This window comes from Patella vulgata, chromosome 2 (genome assembly GCF_932274485.2).
Source record: "Patella vulgata chromosome 2, xgPatVulg1.2, whole genome shotgun sequence".
In the NCBI taxonomy this organism is placed as follows: domain Eukaryota; kingdom Metazoa; phylum Mollusca; class Gastropoda; family Patellidae; genus Patella; species Patella vulgata.
This window is the reverse complement of record NC_065880.2, coordinates 87,345,654-87,370,733: the sequence shown is the minus strand read 5'-3', so window position 1 is coordinate 87,370,733 and position 25,080 is coordinate 87,345,654. Positions and strand designations below refer to the sequence as shown.

At 37.7% G+C, this 25,080-nt stretch overlaps 1 protein-coding gene across 2 annotated transcripts; it reads left to right on the top strand.

Moving 5' to 3' along the window:
- Positions 1–25,060, top strand: LOC126811518 (nucleolin). Of its 2 annotated transcripts, XM_050537193.2 has the most exons (13): positions 44–281; positions 1,723–2,123; positions 3,337–3,411; positions 4,447–4,558; positions 5,430–5,557; positions 6,154–6,283; positions 8,713–8,855; positions 9,513–9,636; positions 11,270–11,403; positions 15,634–15,772; positions 20,390–20,508; positions 22,271–23,003; positions 24,341–25,060. In XM_050537193.2, exons 2-12 carry the CDS (start codon positions 1,772–1,774, stop codon positions 22,993–22,995), a joined length of 2,181 nt encoding a protein of 726 aa, XP_050393150.1. In that variant the 5' UTR covers positions 44–281; positions 1,723–1,771; the 3' UTR covers positions 22,996–23,003; positions 24,341–25,060. The 2 variants fall into 2 exon arrangements, with proteins under 2 accessions (XP_050393158.1, XP_050393150.1); XM_050537201.2 differs by lacking the exon at positions 15,634–15,772 and having other exon boundaries at positions 1–281.
- Positions 25,061–25,080: the final 20 nt, after the last annotated feature.

The following is a 25,080-nucleotide window of genomic DNA, read 5'->3' as shown; positions in this document are numbered from 1 at the left end:
ATTGTTGACGAGATTCTTGACGAGATCATGGGTTAGGGCTAGGTCCAGGGTTAGGGCTATGGTTAGGGTTAGGGTTAGCGCTAGCTCATTTTACATCTCGTGACCTTTGACCAAATCTGGAGGTGACCTTAAGAAAAAGATCTAAATCGGATTGAAAATGACGCCTGGATGATCAGAATTATGTTGGCTCACTTCCGCCATTAAGCGATGCTTTATTTTTGATGTAAATTGCAAATGAACTCCGTAAAATTCAACTATTAAAGAAGCGACAGTAAAGTAAGGTAATGCCAAAATGCCACGGCTAAAATATTAAAGGAAATTTGAACAAAGAAAGTAAAAAACCCGGCTTGTTTTGTTTTGGTAATTCGATCAATCTCGGTCTCAGTGTGTAAAGACAACAGCAAAAATGGCCACTCACTGGGCCAGGGCTGAGGGCAGGAAATCGATTGTAAAAGGAAGGCGCGTAAATCTTGATTAACCAATGACTGTTGATAAATAAACTTATGATACCTGTATGGCAAATTATTGGGCATTCAATTCATGTTTGATGTGACTTCCATTTTTGTGTTTCAATATTCATTGTTGTGACTTCCGGCGTGGTTCCCCTGGGGTAGGGGTTTCAGGTCAAAGTTTCAAATGACAGAAAAAAAAAATATGTATATATTTTGTGAAAATATACACAAAATGCTACCCAAATTTGTTTATTTCATCAAAATATTCTAATTAGATCCAAAGTTATGAAATTTTAAAATCCTAGATCGACGTCAATAATGTAATCAAAATGCTCTATACCACCAGTCAATGCGTGGCATGGCACCAAAGTGAGTGCTCTTCAGTCATATTTGAGTGACGTCATAAGCGGTATTTTCCCTTCAGAATCGCTAGTACCAATTTTAAAACTGAAATCTGCACGCTATTGTCAGTTGCCGTAGTGCCGCTGTCCAGGCAAAATTTCCCTCATAGCACACTGTATGGCGTATGCCCGTCTTCATCAGCCCAGTTCAGAGCAGAACAGTAGGACGTTAAACCCCATTTCATTTTCATTGTTGTGGCACCACCCCTAACCCAGAATTTATAGATTTTAATCTTAAATACCTGACCCATACCCTAATCCTAACCCTAATAGAAAGTAGGAAGTTCCATGTGGACACAGTGGTGGAATGTAAATGTGATGGAAATAGAAAAGGGAGTCAGATCAAACATGACCGCCAATTATTATTGTTCTGATTTACAGTTTTAGTTAAGGTTTATAATGACAAGTATTGGTTGTGTAGAGTTAGACTAGAGTAGACCCTAGTACATCACATCTTGCTATGCGACATCATAAGATTTATTGATGGACTATTCTTACGACATGGTGGAAGTTGCAATAGTGCATGCACAAGATACAAAATGTTGGACGAGGCAATGCTTTACCTATCGGGCACGGTCTTGAGTGGCACAGAAATGTAGGGCGTGGGGGGAGTTTCATTTCTTATTAGGAAAACATTCGCAAGGCAGTGCAGTATAAATGGCCTACTGGGTATTCATTACGGTTCTGTAAAAATAGCCACTTTGATGAAGTTTTGTACTCATCCCCCCAATTTACGCCATTGATGGATTAGCCTCTTATTCACGACTGGATTTTCAGTTTGCTAGGAAACCACATGTGACATAGTCATGGTATAGGCTGGACACTTATATGTACAATATTTGCCATTTCCATATTTTGTTTTTCTTCAGATTTTGAATTCTACAATATTAAGAGATTATTTTAAAGTAAAACCACAGAATGTCTTTGTTAAATCCAACGTATTTGCAAGCCTCTGCAGCTTCAACTGGTCAGATGAAGAAGAAAAAGAGAGGCCAAGCTCAAGGCCAAATGCAAACAAACCCCATGGCAATGAATAACATGATGATGATGCAAGTACCGGGTTATCAGAACTACGCCAATATGGATCCATCGATGTACATGGATCCATCAACGATGTATGCTATGGCACAAAGTGGAATGTTTAATATAAACCCAGCTATGAACCAGGGCATGATGGCTGCCCAACCGCCACCCCCACCACCATTGATCAATCCACCATTACCAACAAGTGGTAATAAAACGGATTACACAAAGAATGTTAATTTAGCTGGTAAGTATTGAAACAAAAATGGGATGGAATTTAAAATATCAGTTCCGATTCATGTGTTGTGATGGAGTAAAATAAGCTATGGTAATAATTAAAACTGATGGCAAAATATAAGTCTCCAGTATGATACATGTAATGACTGTATATTTTATAAACAGTATGATACATGTACATGTAATGACTATATATTTTATAAACAGTATGATACATGTAATGAGGCTGACCTTAAAAATATCTTTGTTTCGCCTAACGCGACCGACTAACTAAAACCAACCCCGACTTAAATTATTTTATTGCACTTTTCCGCGATCTTTTTATTTTATTTTGTGTGTCAACCTGAAATTTATCACGAGAGTTATTTCCCTTTACTATGGCTATGTTTGATTCATTATTGAAACTGGTTGATCAAGACGAAAGCGTCATAGGTGTCGCTTCTCAACAAAATGGTTGCAGAGGAAAGCACGTCCATTCCCACGAAATGATTCTGCCTCTATATCTGTGGGGCGTCGTTTTAAACATGACGAAGATATTTTCAATATCCGTTTTCGAGAAAAATGAAGGCACAACCCGCACGATCGTTAAAAACGTGTTGAAGGGGTTTCACACTTAGAGTTCGTGGCAAATCGTGTGCGAGTCTCGGAGTCGTGCATCACGAAAAATCCCGATGTCTTACTCATTGATTTGTTTGACAATAAAAAAAGACGAATGTTTCCCCCCCCAGAAAATTATCAAGCTGTCAAATTAGCTCTTTAAAAAAAAATCTGAAAAAAAACCACAACCTACCGACCGTTCTCCTCGATTGTGGGTCGGGTTTGGCGAAACAAAGATATTTTTAAGGTCAGCCCGATTGTATATTTTATAAGCAGTATTATACATGTAATGACTATATTTTATAAACAGTATGATAAATATAATGACTGTATATTTTTAAAACAGTATGATACATGTAAAGACTGTATGATACATGTAATGACTGTATGATACATGTAATGACTGTATAATACATGTAATAACTGTATGATACATGTAATGACTGTATGATACATGTAATGACTATATGATACAGGTAATGACTGTATGATACATGTAATGACTGTATGATACAAGTAATGACTGTATGATACAAGTAATGACTGTATAATACATGTAATGACTGTGTGATACATGTAATGACTGTATAATACATCTAATGAATATGTGTATATTTTATAACTAGGTAAAGAATACAAGAAGAGATCTCGAAATGATTCTGATAAACCACCAGCTAAACGAGTTAAACCTGAAGATAGAGGTAAACGAGCTATGTATTTAAGGCCCAGTATTCTAAGGAGATGGGGTACCCGAATGATCTAACCTGTGCACTTTAGATCATAAGGTCTATCGTTGAGTCATGTGGATTGGTTTCTATACCTTACAATGAAATAAAATTGTACCATATGTCAGTCCCGAAATGACCTAGTTTATTTAGCGTGGAGCTAAATCCCAAATCCCATCTTTCTCTTTCTCTCCCGCTCCGAAAAGGCATTTGTAACAAGGGACACAAAAAACGAGGCTAGATATATTCCACAAGTCATATCAAATGGTGATGCCATATTCTTATCTGGAGAGCAAAGCGCAATAAATACTATCGGTGTAGACTGGAATAACCAGACGCTAGAGATTGCCATTCGATTGAGACTTCTGGTGTATATTGCCGAACATAACTGATTAGAATAGAAATTAAAGTAAAACAGAAACAATTGAATGTAAATCAGTTTATATACATTCATATTACATTGTGACCCATTTGTGTCAATTTTTAGGTCCCAAATATTAACGATTTAGCTTCTTTAATTGAAAAGTACCATACTCAATTACACACAGACCATTTGTTGATGATACACTTTTAAAACAAAATATGTCAATTATGGGGGGTGATTTTCAGCAATTTTGCCTGAAAAAAATCTAGATTACAATTCAGGTGTTCAGTGATTGTATTTGTTATAACGTCAAGTACAGTATTTGTTATTATGTCATGGACAGTATCTGTTTTGTGAATGACTGTGTTTTTGATTATTTCAGTGACTGTATTTCTTGTTATTTCAGTGATTGTATTTGTTATTATTTCAGTGACTGTATTTGTTGTTATTTCAGTGACTGTATTTGTTATTATTTCAGTGATTGTATTTGTTATTATTTCAGTGACTGTATTTGTTGTTATTTCAGTGACTGTATTTGTTATTTTTTCAGTGATTGTATTTGTTATTATTTCAGTGACTGTATTTGTTATTATTTCAGTGATTGTATTTGTTATTATTGCAATGATTGTATTTGTTGTTATTTTCAGTGACTGTATTTGTGGGAGGTTTACATCCCGATTCCGATGAAGATTCTATCTGGGACTTTTTTGATGAGAAAGGTATTGCTCTTACTTCCGTGAGAAAAAAGGACGGAAAAATGTGAGTAATATTCATTAAAAAATGTGAACATTAAAAAAAAAACAAATAACAAATAAATTTGTGGAGTAATATGGCTTTTTGAGTTTCAATTTTTACAATATTCAGGGATTCCTCAATCTCTCAAACTACCATCCAAGACTAATTTGATTAGGACTGTCAAAATATAAATATCAATATATTGCAATACGATCGTCCGTGATACACTGTATCAATGTTTTTCTACTTTTATTTTAATTTTAAATTTTAGCTAGACTGTTTATAAAGACTTCATAATCAGTGAGATTATTTAGGCTTTGCTGTAAACAATAAGTGTGCTAAGCCAAGACCAAAGTTGTAAAAACAAATAAAGTGAAATGTGTATTCACATAATCAGTCATATTATAGGCTTTGCAGTAAACAGTAAGTGTCCAAGACGAAAGGGGGGGTTGGATGGCCGAATGGTTAGCACGTGCGTGCTGTATTGTAAGGCCTGTCATTGAGTCAGCTGGCGTGGTTTCGAATCCCCGGTTGTACGTGACAAGGAGTAGGGTCGCCTGTCCAACCTCATGGGTTTTCTCTGGGTCCTCCGGTTTCCTCCCACTGCTAAAGACCCCTACGGGCAATCGATTTTATTGAAATAAAATTAAACCATATGTTAGTCCCGAAATTGTAAAGTTGTAAAAACAATAAAACCATTCAAAATTAAACTATGCTTTATGATAAACCCTGACTTTATCGAAGTATTACAATACTGCAATATATTGAAATACTTTTTGTCAAGTATCGCAATTTATTGCAATAAGATTTCTGGCCGCAATACACAGCCCTATGTGTGATTAATTAACATGTGTCATCTATTTATTTGGGGTTTGATTATTATTTCTATAAACAGGTTTGGTCACATTGATTTAGTTAATCCGGGAGATTTACATAAAGTTTTAGCAATCAATGGTGAAATGTTCATGGGATTTCCAGTTCGACTTGAAAAATCTTCAGTTGCCCCACCAGCTGTTACTACAGGTGAGTTGAAATTTGATTAAACTTAACTCTGAAAAGGTGCCACGGTGGCTAAATGGGTAAGATGCTGGCTCGCTGGCCTGGAGATCGCGTGTTCGATCCCTGCATTAACGAATGTAATATATATGTAAGATGTATTTACATGTACACTGTAACCCATGTATCATTTAATCTTGTGTATCTAGCACTAATTTCTTTCATATTCGTTTAATATCAAATCTTTGTTTAAAAATTCTCATGTGAATAAATGTCTAATAATTAATTTATATAACATTTGAAGACAAAATTGACAGGTAATTGATTTGATGGTCTTTAGGAGGTTTGGATGGCCGAATGATTAGCACGTGCGTGCTGTATCATAAGGTCTGTCATTGAGTCAGCCGCCTGTCCAACCTTTGTGGGTTTTCTCTGGTTCCTCCAGTTTCCTCCCACTGCTAAAGACCCCTATGCGCAAGCAAATTATTGAAATAAAATTGAACCATGTGTTAGTCCCAAAATGACCTAGTTTGTGTCGAGTGGACGTTAAGGCCCATTTCTCTCTCTTTCTTTGATGGTGTTTATGATATTATTTTAATATGGCTTTAATTTTTATTTAACAGAAGGGAAGGATACAAAGACATTGTTTGTAGCTAATCTATCGGACTCAGTCACAGAACAAACATTACGTGAGTTTTTTCCCGACAGTTTAGAAGTACGATATCCTGTGGATAAATCTGGTACACATGTTGGGTGAGTTATTTATGTTTACGACCATTTGTCCACCTTCCAGGGAACCACGGTTCCCAGTTAGTAAGACGCTGAAGGTCTCAGGTTCGCCCCTAGTGTTGGTCGAAAAAAAGTTCCTTATGATATGGGTACGGCCTGGCATTCAGGTTAAGCTTATAGTGTTAGAGGGGTTGTGGGGGGGTAGATGGCCGAATGGTTATCATGTGTACACTGTATAATAAGGTCTGTCATTGAGTCATCTGGCGTGGTTTCGATTCCCCAGTTGTACGTGACAAGGAGTAGGGTTGCCTGTCCATCCTCGTGGGTTTTTTTTTGTATCCTCCAGTTTCCTTCCACTGCTAAAGACACCTATGCGCAAGCGAATTATTGAAATAAAATTGAACCATGTGTTAGTCCCAAGACCTAGTTTGTGTTGAGTGGAGTTAAAACCATCTCTCTCTCTCTCTCTCTCCCTTCCTGGGAGGCGCGGTTGCTCAGTAAGAAGCTGCCTGTTACCAGGAGGTCTCAGGTTCCGCTCATAGTGTTGACCAAAAAAAAGTACTTTTTGATTTTCTGATGTGTTTTCCCTGGTCATTGGCGCATTGCATGACAGAAGACAAGGAACAGTGTCTAGTCATTTGGATGGGACAAAAAAAGAGGTCCTATGTACACATTGGCGTGCACATGAAAGAACCTTTGACAAATGGAATTCTAAATAGGAGTACATGTAGATCCTACTGCCACTGTACAGACAAAATGTCCCTCATAGCACACTGTATGGCGTATGCCCATCTTCATTATCCCAGTCGGTGCAGAACAGTAGGATGTTAAACACTATTTGTTATTAGGCTCAAGGCATCAATTAAGTAAATCTGCACAAGATAACCCCCCTGTTGTAATTGGTAATTGTGATATATTTTCATCTTATTCTGCTCGTAATATTGGCGCTATCTTTGATAGTTTTATGCTTATGGGAGCTCAAGTAAATAATATTTGTAAATTGTGCTATTTTAATATTAGAAATATAGGTAAAATACGTAAATGTGTAACTGTAGAGGCCACTAAGCCACTTGTTAATTCTCTGGTCACTTCTCGATTAGATAACTTTAATTCACTTTTAGTTGGTTTACCTTTAAAGCTTATAGATAAATTACAAAAAGTACAGAATACTGCAGCTAGACTTGTTACTTTAACTAAGAAATGTGACCAAATAACTCCTGTTTTATATAATTTACACTGGTTACCTGTTAAATATCGAATTGATTTTAAGATTTTATTACTTACTTTTAAATGTTTAAATAATTTAGCTCCTGTTTACCTCTCAGATCTTTTAGAACTTTATACACCTGGCCGAACATTACGTACATCAGATAAACTACTTTTAAAGCCCAAAACTGTTCAACTAGTCTCTTATGGTCAGCGCTCTTTTAGTTTTCAAGCACCTGTTTTATGGAATAATCTACCATTTAGTTTAAGATGTTGTACATCTCTGTATTCTTTTAAAAAACAACTTAAAACACATTTATTTAATCAGGCTTTTAACTGACTCTGTATACAATCGTTAACATGCCCATAATCTTGTTGTTTATGTGTGATTTACATTGTCACTTTGTAAAGTGCCTCTGAACATGTTATATGAAAGGGTGCACTATAAATATGCTGTAATAATAATAATAATAATAATTGCCAGTTGAGAAATTGGCAAAAATATCATTTTCAACTTCAAATTCAAACGTTTGAAGATAGCTATTCCATGGGGGGGAATAGAAAAACAAGGGAGGTAATTGTGTTACTATTCCTGGGGTCAAGGATTTATAAGTGGGAGAATGGTACCTATGATCGAATAATAGGGAGTTGACAACCTATTGAGCAAAAGACATAGAAATAATTATGTTTTGACTTTCTTAGAAAATAAGAAATTCTCGCTTTAATGGCGCGTGCATTGTTTACATAAGACGCTACTAGACTGGGCAGAATGGTACCTTTTACTCATTTTACATTCGCATTTATGCTTAATAGGAAATATTTGTTACCTACATATATTTCAAACACCTTTATTTATTTTTCAGATGCTTAAAAAAAATTGTTTTAGAATTTAATATGCAGAAGGAAAAAAGTTGATATTTGGGGCTCATTAAGTCGCATTGATGTCATCCCTATCAGTGATTGTAGTTGACTAGCGAATATTCACTGCTGATCAGTTTGTTGGAGCTGAATGAAGTTCTCATTTGATTGACTTGAAATACTCACTGTTCATGGCATGAAGAATCCTATTGAAATGAATCAATTTCACACAGTCCGTCCTTGATCACTCAGAGGAAATGAGCGCAGACTACATATATCACCCTATTGGTTTGAAATTCATACACAGAGTTTTATGTTCATATTGGTTTTTTTATAACTGTTATCAGAGTTATTGCCCTTGTTCATTTTGAAAAATCTTGTTATTTCAGTTACGCCTTTATCAAGTACGGGGATGAGGCAAAAGTCAAGTCACTGATTGACGAATTTCAGGGGGTGAGTTTAGAAGGAAACTCGATGATCTTAGATTATGCTGCTGGTAAAAACCCCACCGCACATAAAGGACCTTCAGACGGTAAGATACGGAAATTTTCTTTGGATATGTGGGGGTTGTGTGGCCGAATTGGTTAACGTTGTGTGCGTGTTAGATCCTGAGGTCTGTCATTGACTCAAGTGGAGTGGTTTCGATTCCCTGCTTGTGCGTGACCAGGAGTAGGGTTTGTGACAAAGTGCATGGAGCATATCATATTAAGATTATATTGTATACATGCATAGAACCAATTTGAACCTCACATGTGCGAACCAATTTGAACCCCACATGTGCGAACCAATTTGAACCCCACATGTGCGAACCAATTTGAACCCCACATGTTATTGATCTATGATATGAGATATACTATCCACTACACGTCCACAACATAGACGGAGGGTTGGATGGTCGAATGGTTAACGTGTGCACATTGTATCATAAGGTCCGTCATTGAGTCAACTGGCGTGGTTTCGATTCCCCGGTTGTACATGACAAGGAGTAGGGTCGCCTGTCAAACCTTGTGGTTTCCTCCCACTGCTAAAGACCCCTACGCGCAAACGAATTATTGAGATAAAATTGAACCATGTGTTAGTCCCGAAATGACCTAGTTTGTGTCAAGTGGACGTTAAACCCCATTTCTCTCTCTCTCACTACATATATACACATATTTGATATCACAATGGTTTATGATTTATTTTTCAGGAGATAAAGACCCAAATTCATTGTTTGTTGGGAATATAACAAAAACTGCTACTAAAGAAGTTATATCTAAACTTTTCCCAAAATGTTGTGAGGTTAGATTTCCTAATGGAGAAGGCAAATCAAAGTGAGTCAACATCTATTAACTTGTATTTTTATTATTTTTTGGAGCAGGACAACTAGGTGGCAGTTGTCCCATTGAACAGTTATCCTGAGGGCAATTGTTGTAGGGGACTGTTATCCTGGGCACAGTTATCCTTGGGAGCAATTGTTGTAGGGGACAGTTATCCTGGGGGCAATTGTTGTAGGGGACAGTTATCCAGGGGACAGTTATCCTTGGGAGCAATTGTTGTAGGGGACAGTTATCCCGGGGGCAATTGTTAGAGGGGACAGTTATCCAGGGGTCAGTTATCCTTGGGAGCAATTGTTGTAGCAGACAGTTATCCAGAGGGCAATTGTTTTAGGGGACAGTTATCCAGAGGGCAGTTATCTTGGGGGAAATTGTTGTAGGGGTCAGTTATCCAGGGTTCAGTTATCTTAGGGGGCAATTGTTGTAGGGGACAGTTATCCAAGGGGCAGTTATCTTGGGGGCAATTGTTGTAGGGGACAGTTATCCAGGGGGCAGTTATCCTGGGGGCAATTGTTGTAGGGGACAGTTATCCAGGGGACAGTTATCCTGGGGGCAATTGTTGTAGGGGACAGTTATCCAGGTGTCAGTTATCCTTGGGAGCAATTGTTGTAGGGGACAGTTATCCTTGGGAGCAATTGTTGTAGGGGACAGTTATCCTGGGAGCAAATGTTGTAGGGGACAGTTATCCAGGGGGCAATTGTTGTAGGGGACAGTTATCCAGGGGGCAGTTATCCTTGGGGGCAATTGTTGTAGGGGACAGTTATCCAGGAGGCAGTTATCTTGGGGGAAATTGTTGTAGGGGGACAGTTATCGATATATAAGTCTAAACAGAGTTTAAGACGATTGCCAGAATCTTCCTGAAAAATGTATCGACTTATGACCCGAAAAATATGCTAATTTCAGAGGAATTTGAAACGGGTACGGATCGGCAGTATTTGGCACGCTTTCATTTTTGGTATTACGATGTCATGTCATTTTGTAGGAATATTATTGACATAAATTTGAATACCGTACTTCTCCGAATTTTATTCAGCTGAATTGGTGGACACACTAGGCGAATGCTGCGCCCAATTCACCAGTTGATTGCATCACCTTTCACGTCACATGATTAAACATGGCGCCAACCATTCGGCTAGTGTGTCCACCGCTTAAGTGCAGTAGATTCACAACATGTAAGATGTTAAACTCTTGTTTCATGAAGACTTAAAGATACATTATGGGAGATTAGATAAAGAGCTGACAGTTTTCGCTATAATAGTTAAAAACAAGATACTGTAAAGGTAATTTGTTGAAAATTTCAGTCAAATTGGTCCACTATGAACTGAGATATCAGCTTTGTAAATTTTCGTCTAGCCTCGTTCATCATTACTAAAGTTAGTACGTTAAAAAGCATAGTCTCGATTATCCATTGTTTTGATTTAATTATCAGTGAGCGTTTGCAGCATATAGGATTCTAATCCAGTCGATATCGCAGGCTAGCGATGCCATCTAGAGTTGATTATGGTCTCGATAAGTTAATTAATGACTAATTAATAATTTAGATAACATTTCAGGTCTAAAGAAAGACCTGCGATAGGCAGATTTAGCTCTTGCATAATGCATGTTTAAAATAACTTTTCTTCCATTGTAGTTTTTGTTTTATAAAATTTGAGGACCCGAAAGATGCCAGGGAAACGTTTAATGATAAAGAGAAAATACAGCTTGATGGTAAAAATCTAATAATAGATTACGCAGTGTCCAAACAAGGCAGAAAAAAAAATGATGGTAAGTATTTGAAACTAATTATTTATATGTTTCAAACACCAAATGATGTATTTCATTGCGGAAGTGTTGAACTTTAGGAGCTGAGACTAGAATTGAAACTGATTCAAACACGTAATCATGTATTTCATTGCGTAAGTGTTGAACTCTAGGGGCTGAGACTAGAGTTGAAACTGGTTCAAACACCAAATGATGTATTTCATTGCATAAGTGTCGAACTTTAGGAGCTGAGACTAGATTTGAAACTGATTCAAACACGTAATCATGTATTTCATTGCATAAGTGTCGAACTTTAGGAGCTGAGACTAGAATTGAAACTGATTCAAACACGTAATCATGTATTTAATTGCGGAAGTGTTGAACTCTAGGGGCTGAGACTAGAGTTGAAACTGGTTCAAACACCAAATCATGTATTTCATTGCATAAGTGTCGAACTTTAGGAGCTGAGACTAGAATTGAAACTGATTCAAACACGTAATCATGTATTTAATTGCGGAAGTGTTGAACTCTAGGGGCTGAGACTAGAGTTGAAACTGGTTCAAACACCAAATGATGTATTTCATTGCATAAGTGTCGAACTTTAGGAGCTGAGACTAGAATTGAAACTGATTCAAACACGTAATCATGTATTTCATTGCGTAAGTGTTGAACTCTAGGGGCTGAGACTAGAATTGAAACTAAGCTATTTGCATGTTTCAAACACTAAATGATGTATTTCATTGCATAAGTGTCGAACTCGAGGGGCTGAGACTAGAATTGAAAGCTATTTATATGTTTCAAACACCAAATCATGTATTTCATTGCAAAGTGTCGAACTCTACTGGCTGAGACTAGAATTGAAACTAAGCTATTTATATGTTTCAAACACCAAATGAAATATTTCATTGCATAAGTTTCAAACTCTAGGGGTTGAGACTAGAATTTAAGCTGATTCAAACATCAAATAATGTATTTCATTGTTTTGACCTCTAACGACCGAGACAAGATTTAAACTGGTTCAAACACCTAATGATGTATTATGATTATCAAACTCTAGGAGCTGAGACTAGAAGTATTTATAATGTTTGTGTCGAAGTCTAGGGGCTGAGACTAGAAATATTTATAATGTTTGTGTCGAACTCTAGGGGCTGAGACTAGAAGTATTTATAATGTTTGTGTCGAACTCTAGGGCCTGAGACTAGAAATATTTATAATGTTTGTGTCGAACTCTAGGGGCTGAGACTAGAAGTATTTATAATGTTTGTGTCGAACTCTAGGGCCTGAGACTAGAAGTATTTATAATGTTTGTGTCAAACTCTAGGGGCTGAGACTAGAAGTATTTATAATGTTTGTGTCAAACTCTTGGGACTGAGACTAGAAGTATTTATAATGTTTGTGTCAAACTCTAGGGGCTGAGACTAGAAATATTTAATAATGTTTGTGTCAAACTCTAGGGGCTGAGACTAGAAATATTTAATAATGTTTGTGTCGAACTCTAGGGGCTGAGACTAGAAATATTTAATAATGTTTGTGTCGAACTCGAGGTGCTGAGACGGGAAATATTTAATAATGTTTGTGTCAAACTCTAGGGCCTGAGACTAGAAGTATTTATAATGTTTGTGTCAAACTCTAGAGGCTGAGACTAGATGTATTTAATAATATTTGTGTCAAACTCTAGGGGCTGAGACTAGATATAGTTAATAATGTTTGAGTTAAACTCTAGGGGCTGAGACTAGAAGTATTTATAATGTTTGTGTCGAACTCGAGGGGCTAACATTACGATATACAGTAGAATCTGTATGAGCAGCCACTCCTATTCAGCGACATCTCCTTGTAAGCGGTCACGATAAATTCCCCCCATAGAAATTCTGTTGTTTCATCTCTTTATTCAACGGTCACTCCTCTAACGCGGCCAGCGGTCACTATTTTACCAATAAATTCAACAAAACATCGCCCATTCAACGGCCATTGTTGAATGATACCATCTTGTCGTTCTTTGTAACAACCCCGCTAATCCCGTGAGTAGTAGTTAATTAACTGGACCCCCACTGATCAGATAAAAAGAAATGTAAAAATAACAATCAACCCGGGATTATCTGTTAATTAATCTTTTGTTTTATTAAACGACTAACCTCATCATTGTTTTCACGCGTAACGACATATTATTTGATACTGATTGAATAAAATAAAAGTACCGAGTTTTGTCACAATCATCTAGTATCTCTCTTAGGGCCTCCTATAATATTACATACAGAGTTACACCCCCTGTAAATGGGTGATAAAATAAGCGATGTTTTTTTGTTCATGTGCTTTCACAAAGATGGATAAATATTATCGAATGCATCACAATGGTAGGCAGTAGTATCGAAGGTTGGTACAAAATGACAAGTTTACAGAAGTTAAGTCTGAGATTTGAGTAAAGAATTTTCGTTCGGCGCAAGATTCAGCGGCAGTCAAATTTACCGCTTCCAATGCATTCAAGCGTAATATTTGATTTATGTCAGCACAAAAAGCACCAAGATTATATTAAGAGGCCACTCCCGTTAAGTTATGTCCGGGATTTGAGTAAAGAATTTTCGTTCGGCGCAAGATTCATCGACGGCCAAATTTACCGCTTCCAATGCATCCAAGCGTAATATTTAATTTATGTCAGCACAAAAGCAACGAGATTTTATTAAGAGGCCACTCCCGTTAAGCGGTCAGTTGTGAAAATTCCCTTGGGTGGCTGCTTAATGCAGATTCTACTGTAACTAGAATGTACCAGGTTCTTAGGTTTAAATTATCGTGATTTGTCTTAATCTGCCCATTCAATGCAAAAACATAGGCGGTAAAACATGATTTCATATTATACTATACTTGTTAATTGAGAAAAATGGGATAGAAAACTAAGTTCGTAGCTGTGGCCGAAACACGCGACTGTCTGGGTACATTGCTGACCTCACATTATACCTATAGAATAATTAGTGTTATTATGACTATAAACCCCTATTCTATTTTATTTCATTTTATCGAATATCAAGGCAGTTTGTCAATTAGTCTTACTGTTAGTGTGCAAATTGGGTTAAAAAGCTGGACATATTTTGCTGGAATTTGTTGACAACTTGCTACTGGTGGGCGTATACAAATCCCCCCCCCACCCCTCTTTTATTTGTTGTAATTGTCTGTCTGTCCATGTGTCTGTCTGCGTGTCAACCTGTCACACTTTTTGCTACACAATAACTCTACTTCTAATTGAACACGAATGTTCAAACTTGGTGTTGGTGTCTGTTTTTAAGCATATGTCATCTATTTATTTTGGGGTTGTTGTGGGGGAGATCAGCCTAACTTTTGGCTTGTTTCCATTTTCCGGCGTGGTTCCCCCTTGTCAGTGATGCAGGACGGAGGGTCTGACAAGAACAGCTGTCTAGTCTTTCGGATGGGACAAAAAACTGAGGTCCCGCGTACACATTGGCGTGCACGTAAAAGATCCCTTGGCAGTTGGAATTCGATATAAGAGTAGGCCGTATCGTGGTAAAATTTCCCTCATAGTTATAGCACACTGCATACCTGTCTTTATTATCCCAGTCGGAGCAGAAAAGTAGGACATTAAACCCCCATTTTTCATGACATATACATGTTGAAAGTAGATCGAAAAGCTGCTGCCTGGGCAAAATGTCTCTCATATGAGTCATTGCACACTGTAAGGTGTATGTCTGTCTTCATTAGCATTATTAACACTGTAACCCAGGTATCATTTAATCTTGTGTATCTAGCACTAATTTCTTTCACATTCGTTTAACATCAAATCTTTGTTTAAAAATTCGTAAAAACTGTTTAAAATCACCATAAATGGTTTAATTTGTACTTCTGCCAGTTTAAAGCTGACCATTCAATATTGATGATGAGTGTCCAATTTACAACTTACAAGTGTTTAATTTCTCAATCACTGTTAAAAAACCCCCCAACCCAATTGATTAATGATGTTGTATAATGATTAACTTTTGAACAGTGGTCAGGAAATTAAATACTTGTAAATTGGACACTCATTATCAAAATTAATTTATCAGCTTTAAACTGGACACAAGTACAAATTAGATGATTTGAAGTGATTTTAAACAGTTTTTACGAATTTTTAAACTAAGATTTGATATTAAACGAATGTGAAAGAAATTAGTGCTAGATACACACGATTAAATGATACCTGGGTTACAGTGTAAACCCCATTTCATTTCATTTATTAAAATATGTTATAACTTATATTATGCTACTTTACAGGTCCTGATTCCGGTGCTACTCGTATTCTTGTAGTTAAAAATTTATCTTTTAAAACAAATGAAGCTCGTTTACGACAAGAATTCCCAGAAATCCACACTGTCCGTATGGTCTATTTTCCTGGCACTGAAAGGCCAAAAGGGTGAGAATTAAATGCTGTAGCATTTAAAGAAACTGATGTTTATATTTTTCTCTCAACAAAGGAGCTCCTTTTTTTTTTATCATGGTCTTTGAAACTTTATTCTTAGGACTTGTTACATTTTAGTAAGGGCGGGGCGCTAGGTGGTCAAGTAATTTTACTCATATCACAATTTTTGTCATTGAGTCAAGTGGCATGGTTTCGAGTGTTATGTGAGTTGGGTTGCCTGTCCAACATCGTTGGTTTTCTGCGAGTCCACTGGTTTCCTCCCACTGCTAAAGACCACTACAGCAAAAAATGAATGGAATAAAATATTAAGCCATGTGTTATTCATGAAGTGACTAAATGGAGGTTAAACCTCTCTCTCTTAATGGGGGGGAGGGGTCACATGGCTAAGTGGGTAAGACGCTGGCACGGTAGTCTGGAGGTCAGGTGTTCGATCCCTGCATTGGCCGAGAAATTTCGTCCCGATTTTCCGGCGTGGTTCCCTCCTCCTTGTCAGTGATGCAGGACGGAGGGCCTGACAAGGACATGTACAAATTGGCATGCACGTAAAAAATCCCTTGACAGTTGGAATTCAATATAAGAGTAGGCCGTGGTGCCGCTGTCCAGGCAAAATTTTCCTAATGGCACACTGTATGCTGTATGCCTGTCTTCATTTCTCTCGCAAGGGTTGTTGAGGTGGGGGTATGGGGGGGGGGGTCAATACTCCCGAGTCTTAAAGGGTTAAGGATCAAGAATTAAAACAAGTGGTGTTAATTACTCAACACCCTTTGTAAACCCAACACCCATCTGATCCAGACAGAACATTTTAGACAATGCGACATTACTAACCAAATAGTTTGTACCATTTCTTAACAAATTTGAACAATTAGTCAACAATGGTTTGAAACTAAACATTAAATACAAAAACTCTTGCTTAAATAACACAATTACATGATACCTGAGTTGTAGTGTATAAACCATTAAAGGGGCGCCGTCACTTCGTCAATATAAAATATTAAAGGGCTGTCACTTAGGCTATATATAACATTAAAAGGGTCGTCCTCTCGTTTATGAAACATAAAAGGGCTGTCCCCTCATCTATATAAAACATTAAAAGGGCTGCCCCCTCTTTTATAAAAAAACATTAAAAGGACTGCCGCCTCGTCTATATAAAACATTAAAAGGACTGTTCCCTCGTCTTTATAAAAAATGAAAAGGGCCGTCCTCACATTTTTATAAAAAATTAAAAGGGCCGTCCCCTCGTCTGTATAAAACATTAAAAGGGCCGTCACTTAGTTTATATAAAACATTAAAATGTCCGTCCCCCATGTCTATTTAAAATATTAAAAGGACTGTCCTGTTGTCTATATAAAACATTAAAAGGACTGTCCCCTCATCTGTATAAAACATTAAAAGGGCTGTCACTTAGTCTACATAAGCATTAAAAGGTTTGTTCCCCCTTTCTATATTAAACATTAGAAGGGCTGTCACTTAGTCTATATAAAACATTAAACAGGTCGTCCCCCCTGTCTATGTAAAACATTAAAAGGGCCGTCCCCTCGTCTGTATATAACATCAAAAGGGCCGTCCCCCTGTCTATATAAGATTAAAAGTGTTGTTCCCTTGTCTATATAAAAGGTCTGTCATTTTGTATAAAACATTAAAAGGACCGTCACCTTGTCTGTATAAAGCATTAGAAGGTCTGTTCCCTTGTCTATATATAGCATTAAAAAGGCTGTCCCCTCATCTTTATAAAATGTTAAAAGGTCCGTCCCCTCGTCTATAATAAACTATTACAAACTGTGAAAGGTCCGTCCCCATGTCTATATTTAACATTAAAAGGCCCTCGCCTCATCTGTATAAAACATAATAAGGACTGTCCCCTTGTCTATTTAAAACTTTAAAAGGACTGTCCACTCATCAACTGTTCTCTTGTATATAAATAAATAAAAACCATTAAAGACATGATGCGTCATTGTATCAAATTTTTCATGGCTTATTAATACACACTAAATATGTACTCAGATTGATTATTTAACATTTAATTAAGAAAACAAACGCTACATAATCTCTCAGCTTGGATTCAGTTGGATTTAACATGTAATCTCAAAATCAATTCATTGTTTACAATACTGTTTAATGAAATTATCTTAAGGAAGTGTATTAGCCACATGCAATGAGCGGGACCTGGCTGTCAATGTTATGGCTAAATCTATTTGTTAAGGCCAGTTCAATTTTCGTCAACGTTGCTGAGATGTAAATAAGGTTAGATGGATGAAATGTCAATTCTGAAAGTAACAACCATTTGTGGACTACTATTCCTATTAGTGATTGATCTTTCACAATATTGTAGTTCACAAGTGATTCCAATAGCGCTAAATGACGCATCAAGTCTTAAATTTAAAAGACTGTCTTATCATTTGAATAAAGCTATTTTAACTTGTCCGTCCCCTCCTTAATATAACCACTTTTAATAGGCTGTCCTCTCGTCAAAAGAAACCATTAAAAGGGTGTCCTCTCGTCCAAATAAAACGTTCAAACGGCTGTCCTATCGTCAAAAGAAACCATTAAAAGGGTGTCCTCTCGTCCAAATAAAACGTTCAAACGGCTGTCCTATCGTCAAAGAGAAACCATTAAAACGGCTTTCCTCTCATCCAAATAAAACATTTAAAGCGCTGTCCTATCGTCAAAAAGAAACCATTAAAACTTCTGTCTCATCTAGATAAAACATTTAAATGACTGTCCACTTGTCAAAAAGAAACCATTAAAAGGGCTGTCCTCTGGTCCAAAGAAACTATTAAAAGGACTGTCCTCTCGTCATAAATAAAGTATTAAAACGGCTGTCCTCTCGTCCAAATAAAACATTTAAAGGGCTTTCCTCTCGTCCAAATAGAACATTTAAAGGACTGTCCTTTCAAAACTATTTAAACGGCTGTCCTCTCGTCCAAATAAAACATTTAAAGGGCTTTCCTCTCGTCCAAATAGAACATTTAAAGGACTGTCCTTTCAAAACTATTTAAACGACTGTTCTCTCGTCCAAATAAAACATTCAAACGACTGTCCTCTCGTCCAAATAAAACATTCAAAGGACTGTCCTCTCGTCCAAATAAAACATTCAAAGGACTGTCCTCTCGTCCAAATAAAACATTTAAAGGGCTAAATTATTTAAAGGGCTTTCCTCTTGTCCAAAAAGAAACCATTAAAACGGCTGTTCTCTCGTCCATATAAAACATTCAAAGGACTGTTCTTTGTCCGTAGAAACAATTAAAACGGCTGTCCTCTTGTCCCAAAAAAAACATTCAAAGGACTGTCCTTTCATCCGTTAAAACAATTAAGTCTGTTATCTTGTATGTTTATAAATATACATATATTATCAAGACTGTTCGCTAATGTTCATTGACATTTACTAACTCACCTTCTAACATTAAAAAGTCTCTCTATCTGTGGTGGCCGAATGGTTAACGTGTGCGCGTTGCATTAGAAGGTCTGTCATTGAGTTAAGTGACGAGATTTCTATTTCCTGCTTGTACGTAACAAGGATTAGAGTCGCCTGCCCAGCCTCAAGGGTTTTCTCCGGGTCCTCTGGAAGTATTGAAATAAAATTGAACCATATGTTAGTCCCAAAATGACCTAGTTTGTGTTGAGTGGACGTTAAAAAGCATATATCTCCCTCATGATAGCACTCTGCATGGCTGCATGACATATTCTCGTCATCATTAGCCTAGTTGGTGAAGTAAAGTAGGATGTTAAAAACACGTTTCATTTATTTGAGATAAAGATGCATTATGTAAGATTTAGATAAAGAGCTGGCCGTTTTTCCGATAATTGTATAAAAATAGATAATAAAAGATAAATATATTGAAAATATCAATCAAATTACTTTATTCTGGGTCTGAGGGAGGTTGGATGGCCGAATGTATCATAAGGCCTGTCATTGAGTCAACTGGTGTGGTTTCGATTCCACGGTTGTACATGACAAGGAGTAGGGTCGCCTGTCTAACCTCGTGGGTTTTCTCCAGGTACTCCGGTTTCCTCCCACTGCTAAAGACCCCTACGCACAAGCGAATGATTGAAATAAAATGAAACCATATGTTAGTCCCGAAATGACCTAGTTTGTGTCGAATGGACGTTAAACCCTCTCTCTCTCTCTTTATTCTGGGTCTGAGCAAAGTTATGAATGCTTGAAGTTTTGACAAGATATAGTCTAGACTTGATTCTCAAGTACCATTGCCATGATAATAAACAAAGTCTTGGTTGTCCAGTTGCATGATCTAATCCATTTAATATTACACCTAGTTGTTTGGGATGAAAAACCAAGGACCTTTGTATACATTGGTGTTGTACGTAAAAGATCCCATGGCAGTTGGAATTCGATATAAGAGTAGGCCATTGTGCCACTGCCCGGGCAAAATTTCCCTCATAGCACACTGTATGATGTATGCCCGTCTTCATTAGCCCAGTAGGAGCAGAACAGTAGGACATTAATCTACCTTTCATTTCATTTTATAACATTTGAAGCTAGAGAAAAGTCCTGCAGATTTAGATCTTACATAATGCATCGTTAAATTCTGCTCTGTGAATACAACATGCAGTAAGAAGTGTGGATAAACTTTCATTAATGTTTTTATTTTCCAGATACGTTTTCCTAGAGTTTCAAACCGTGGAGGATGCTGAGGAGGTTTATTATGAGATTAATGAAGTGGGTAGAACCATTCATGGACGAGTCGTAATAGCAGAATATGCCCTAGAGAAAGGTAATAAAGTTTTAAAGATACATTTCCGCGTACAAACTTTGTGATTTGATGATATATTTGGACTAAAAACATGTTCAAACTACTTTGCCCAGTGCTTGCCTCATGGGCGTTTTTTGGGTAATCCAGTATTTTTCTAGTAACATTGGGTGTCTATCACTGTAACCCAGGTATCATTTAATCTTGTGTATCTAGCACTAATTTTTTTCACAATTGTTTAATATCAAATATTTGTTAAAAATTCGTAAAATCATTTAAAATAACTCAAAATCATCTAATTTGTACTTGAGTCCAGTTTAAAGCTGACTGATCAAGAAATTAAACACTTGCAAATTGGACACTCATTATCAAAACTGAATGGTCAGCTTTAAATTGGACACAAGTACAAATTAGATGATTTGGGGTGATTTTAAATGATTTTTACGAATTTTTAAACAAAAATTTGATATTCAATGAATGTGACAGAAATTATTGCTAGATACACAAGATTAAATGATACCCAAGTTACAGTGCAATCATGTATAATTGATGAGATTGGAAATCATCTAGACAAACTTTCAGCAAGTGTTTACTACAATCTGATCCAAATACAGTTCTGTATTACGTTTCGTTATTTTATACTTTCGATGACCTACACTACATGAAGATCTGAGCAGTTGTAGTGGGATATTGTGTCAGGGGTCAAATGAGCAGCTTTTGACCCTATAATTTCAGGGGGGGTTGGATGGCTGAATGGTTAGCGTGTGCGCGCTGTATCATACAGTCTGTCATTGAGTCGACTGGCGTGGTTTCGAATCCCTGGTTGTACGTGGCAAGGAGTAGGGTCGCCTGTCCAACCTCGTGGGTTTTCTCCGGGTCCTCCGGTTTCCTCCCACTGCTAAAGACCCCTACGCGCAAGCAAATTATGTAAATAAAATTAAACCATATGTTAGTCCCGAAATGACCAGCTTGTGTCGAGTGGACGTTAAACCCCATTTCTCTCTCTCTCTCTCTATAATTTCAGACATTTGATTAACCATTCAGCGTTGATGTTTCTAGTAGGGTACCCACAGTTCTGTGCATCATACGCCAAGAACTCGCTACAACAGCCTGTTTCATTGGCTAATTCCTCACATCAACCAGAACTTGGGTTATATAACAACTCTTCCAGATCCTAGTGTAGTACAGACAAAACGAAATTTTGAACTATAAAAAACGAAACTAAATAGGATCCGTGTTTTAATAAGATTGGAGTACAACATGAGAATATATAATACTGATGTAATGGATTTGAAAACAAGCAGAAGCTTATATAGATTCATCTCCATGGGGGGGCGGGGGGGCTTTACTCTTGGTTATCCAGTTTCCTTCAGCAGGAAAGACCCCTGCGCGAGCGCTAAGATAATTAAAATAAGACAACTTGTCTGCGATATCACAGGGGGTTGGGTGGCCGAATGGTTAGCATGTACGGTCTGTCATTGAGTCAACTGGTGTGCTGGTGTGGTTTCGATTCCCCGGTTGTACGTGACAAGGAGTAGGGTCGCCTGTCCAACCTCCTTGGTTTTCTCCGGGTTCTCAGATTTCCTCCCAGTGCTAAAGATCCATACGCGCAATCGAATTGTTGAAATAAAATTGAACCATGTGTTAGTCCCAAAATGACATAGTTTATGTCGAGTGGACATTAAACCCCGTCTCTCTCTCTCTCTCTGTGATATCAGCGCAAGGGGAAGCGGATGTTAAACACTAATGAAAGAAGGATTACTGATTATGTCTTGTAATGTTTCAGGTTCACAGGCTTACAAAAAACGAGGTAAAATCCGAGATGTAGAAAAAGCTGAAGAATTTAAACGGAAATCTTTGTGGGGTCCACAAGGTATGGCTTATGAGGGAGTTGAAATTCCTAGTAACTTTGCATATGGAAATTATCCTGGAGCGTTCCAAGGTCAAGAAATGGGACTTGATGCGGGAGCTGCCGCTGGTGGATGGGGTAATACCAATGCTTCTAAATTTACTCAGGATGCTGATGAGGGATGGGTAGATAACTCTGGTGGGTGGGGAGGTAACTCTGGAGGATTTGGAGGAAACCCTGGAGGATTTGGAGGTAACCCTGGAGGATTTGGAGGTAACCCTGGAGGATTTGGAGGTAATTCTGGAGGATTTGGAGGTAACTCTGGAGGATTTGGAGGAAACCCTGGAGGATTTGGAGGTAACTCTGGAGGAAGATCCAACAATCAACAAGCTGGAGGTTACGGAGGTGGCTACGGCGGTGGAAAAGAGTCGAATTCAGGTCGAGGGAATCGTTTCGGTCAGGGACGACAGAATCAGAATCATGAAGACGATTGGGGTAGAAGAGGTCGGCGTGACGGAGGAAGTGGGCGTGGGGGACGAGGAGGAGGTAGAAGTCAAAGGTCAGGTGGTCAAGGGAACTGGACAACAGCTAATACTGAAACAGCTGAAGATGAGGGAAATGAACTCCCATTTTCTTTTACGGGAAGAACAGGGAGACTCTAAATATCAAGGTATGTAGTCAGTCTGGCATCTTCTGTTTTCTTTTTACATGAGGGAGACACTGGCTCGCTAACCAGGATGTGTCAGTTTCTCTCCGGGGGGGGGGGGGGGAGGGGGTTGGATGGCCGAATGGTTAGCACGTGCGCTCTGTATCATACGGTCTGTCATTGAGTCAACTGGCGGGGTTTCGCTTCCCCTGATGTACGTGACAAGGAATAGGGTCGCCTGTCCAACCTCGTGGGTTTTCTCCGGGTCCTCTGGTTTCCTCCCACTGCTAAAGGCCCCTACGCAAATGCGAATTATTGAAATAAAATTGAATCATATGTTAGTCCCGAAATGACATAGTTTGTGTCGAGTGGACGTTAAACCCCATTTCTCTCTCTCTCTCACATTTTCTGGCGCAGTTTTCTCCTTGTCAGTGGGTTAAAACATTGTCTAGGTATTCAGTAGGGATACGTAAAAGAATCTTTGGAAGTTTGCTGTCCGGGCAACATTTCCCTCATAGCACACAGTGTGGCGTATGCCTATCTTCATTATCCCAGTCGATAAAGGACACTAGGATGTTAAACCCCATTTTATTTTCATATTTTTCGTAGGTTGTTTGAAATGATGACCTAAAGTAGCAGCATTCCCTATTCTTAAATCAAGCAATGCATACCTGATAAAATCTTTCTTTGTTATGCTGGAATGTTGGGCAATAAATAAAATGTTGTCCATTTTCTCATTAAAGTGCAGCACGATAGTCAGGAGCTTGAGTGAGTCGTCTTCATTAATCGAGGGGCTGGATGGCCGAATGGTTAGCACGCGCGCGTAGTATCATAAGGTCTGTCATTGAGTCAGCTGGCGTGGTTTTGATTCCCTGGTTGTACGTGACAAGGAGTAGGGTCGCCTGTCCAACCTAGTGGATATTTCTTCCCACTGCTAAAGACCCCTACGCGCAAGCGAATTATTGAAATAAAATTGAACCATGTTATTCCCAAAATGACCTAGTTTGTGTTGAGTGGAGGTTAAACCCCATTTCTCCATCTCACTCTCTCTGTATCTTTAAATTTTAATTAGTTTGAGTGAGTCATCTTGAGTAATCTGTGGACATGCTTGATCAACTTGACTCAAGATTCTTTCCTGATTCAGAGTTCATTTCCTTTATTTAAAATAGTTATATGCAGTGGTACAGCAACAGAGTCTTAATTATTCCGTTTGCACGTAAAACCATTTTTTTCGGGGTCCTGTTTCGTAAAATAACCTATCATGGTGCAGAACAGTAGGCCTTAGAATCACCATTTCATTTTGAAATGTAAAGAAATAATTTTGTCTCCAAAGTTAATTTTTTTATATTTTTATTTTTCAGGTGTTAGAGTATTAATCACCATTGTAAATAGACACATGACATTATATCATACCAAGTTTATTTTATAAATATCGTGAACTAACGATTGATTGGATATAGCCAGTGTGTTTCATAATCTGAACAGTTGGGGCAGAATCTGGTTGTGTAGTCATCACAGTTAATGATAAAAATAAAGAATGATTTCTGTATACAAGACGTGCGTTTCATAATCTGAACATTTAGGGCAGAGTCAAACAACTAACAAATTGCAAGGGCTAAGTGAAGGGGATGCAATGATGCCCTTTGCATCAGGGTTTTAAGTTTTTGCACCCCCTCTCAAATGGAAAAGTTAACGTGGCTTCAATGCAGTTTAAAATGCTACAGTCATAATCATATTGCTGAACCAGTTGTTGGAGAAGTCAGCTCCGTTAAATCAGTGAACACGAATGATAACAATTATGACTGATGTGTGTATGTATACGCGACGTTTTTTTGTTTTAATATTGTGTTTCAAAATCAGAACAGTTTGGACAGTGTCTTTATAACATCTTTCTTCAGTTGGTGGTGCAGTGGACACAGTTAATTCACAGAACATTGATGATAAACAACAAAAACTAGTCTCTGTATATTTCTATTAAAACAAAGAGTTATGACAGAGTCTAATAACATCTTTTTTTATTTGGTGGTGTAGTCAACACCGTTTAACGACTATTTCTATTCATAATAAAACGTGTAACAACATCTTTCTTTATTTGGTGGTG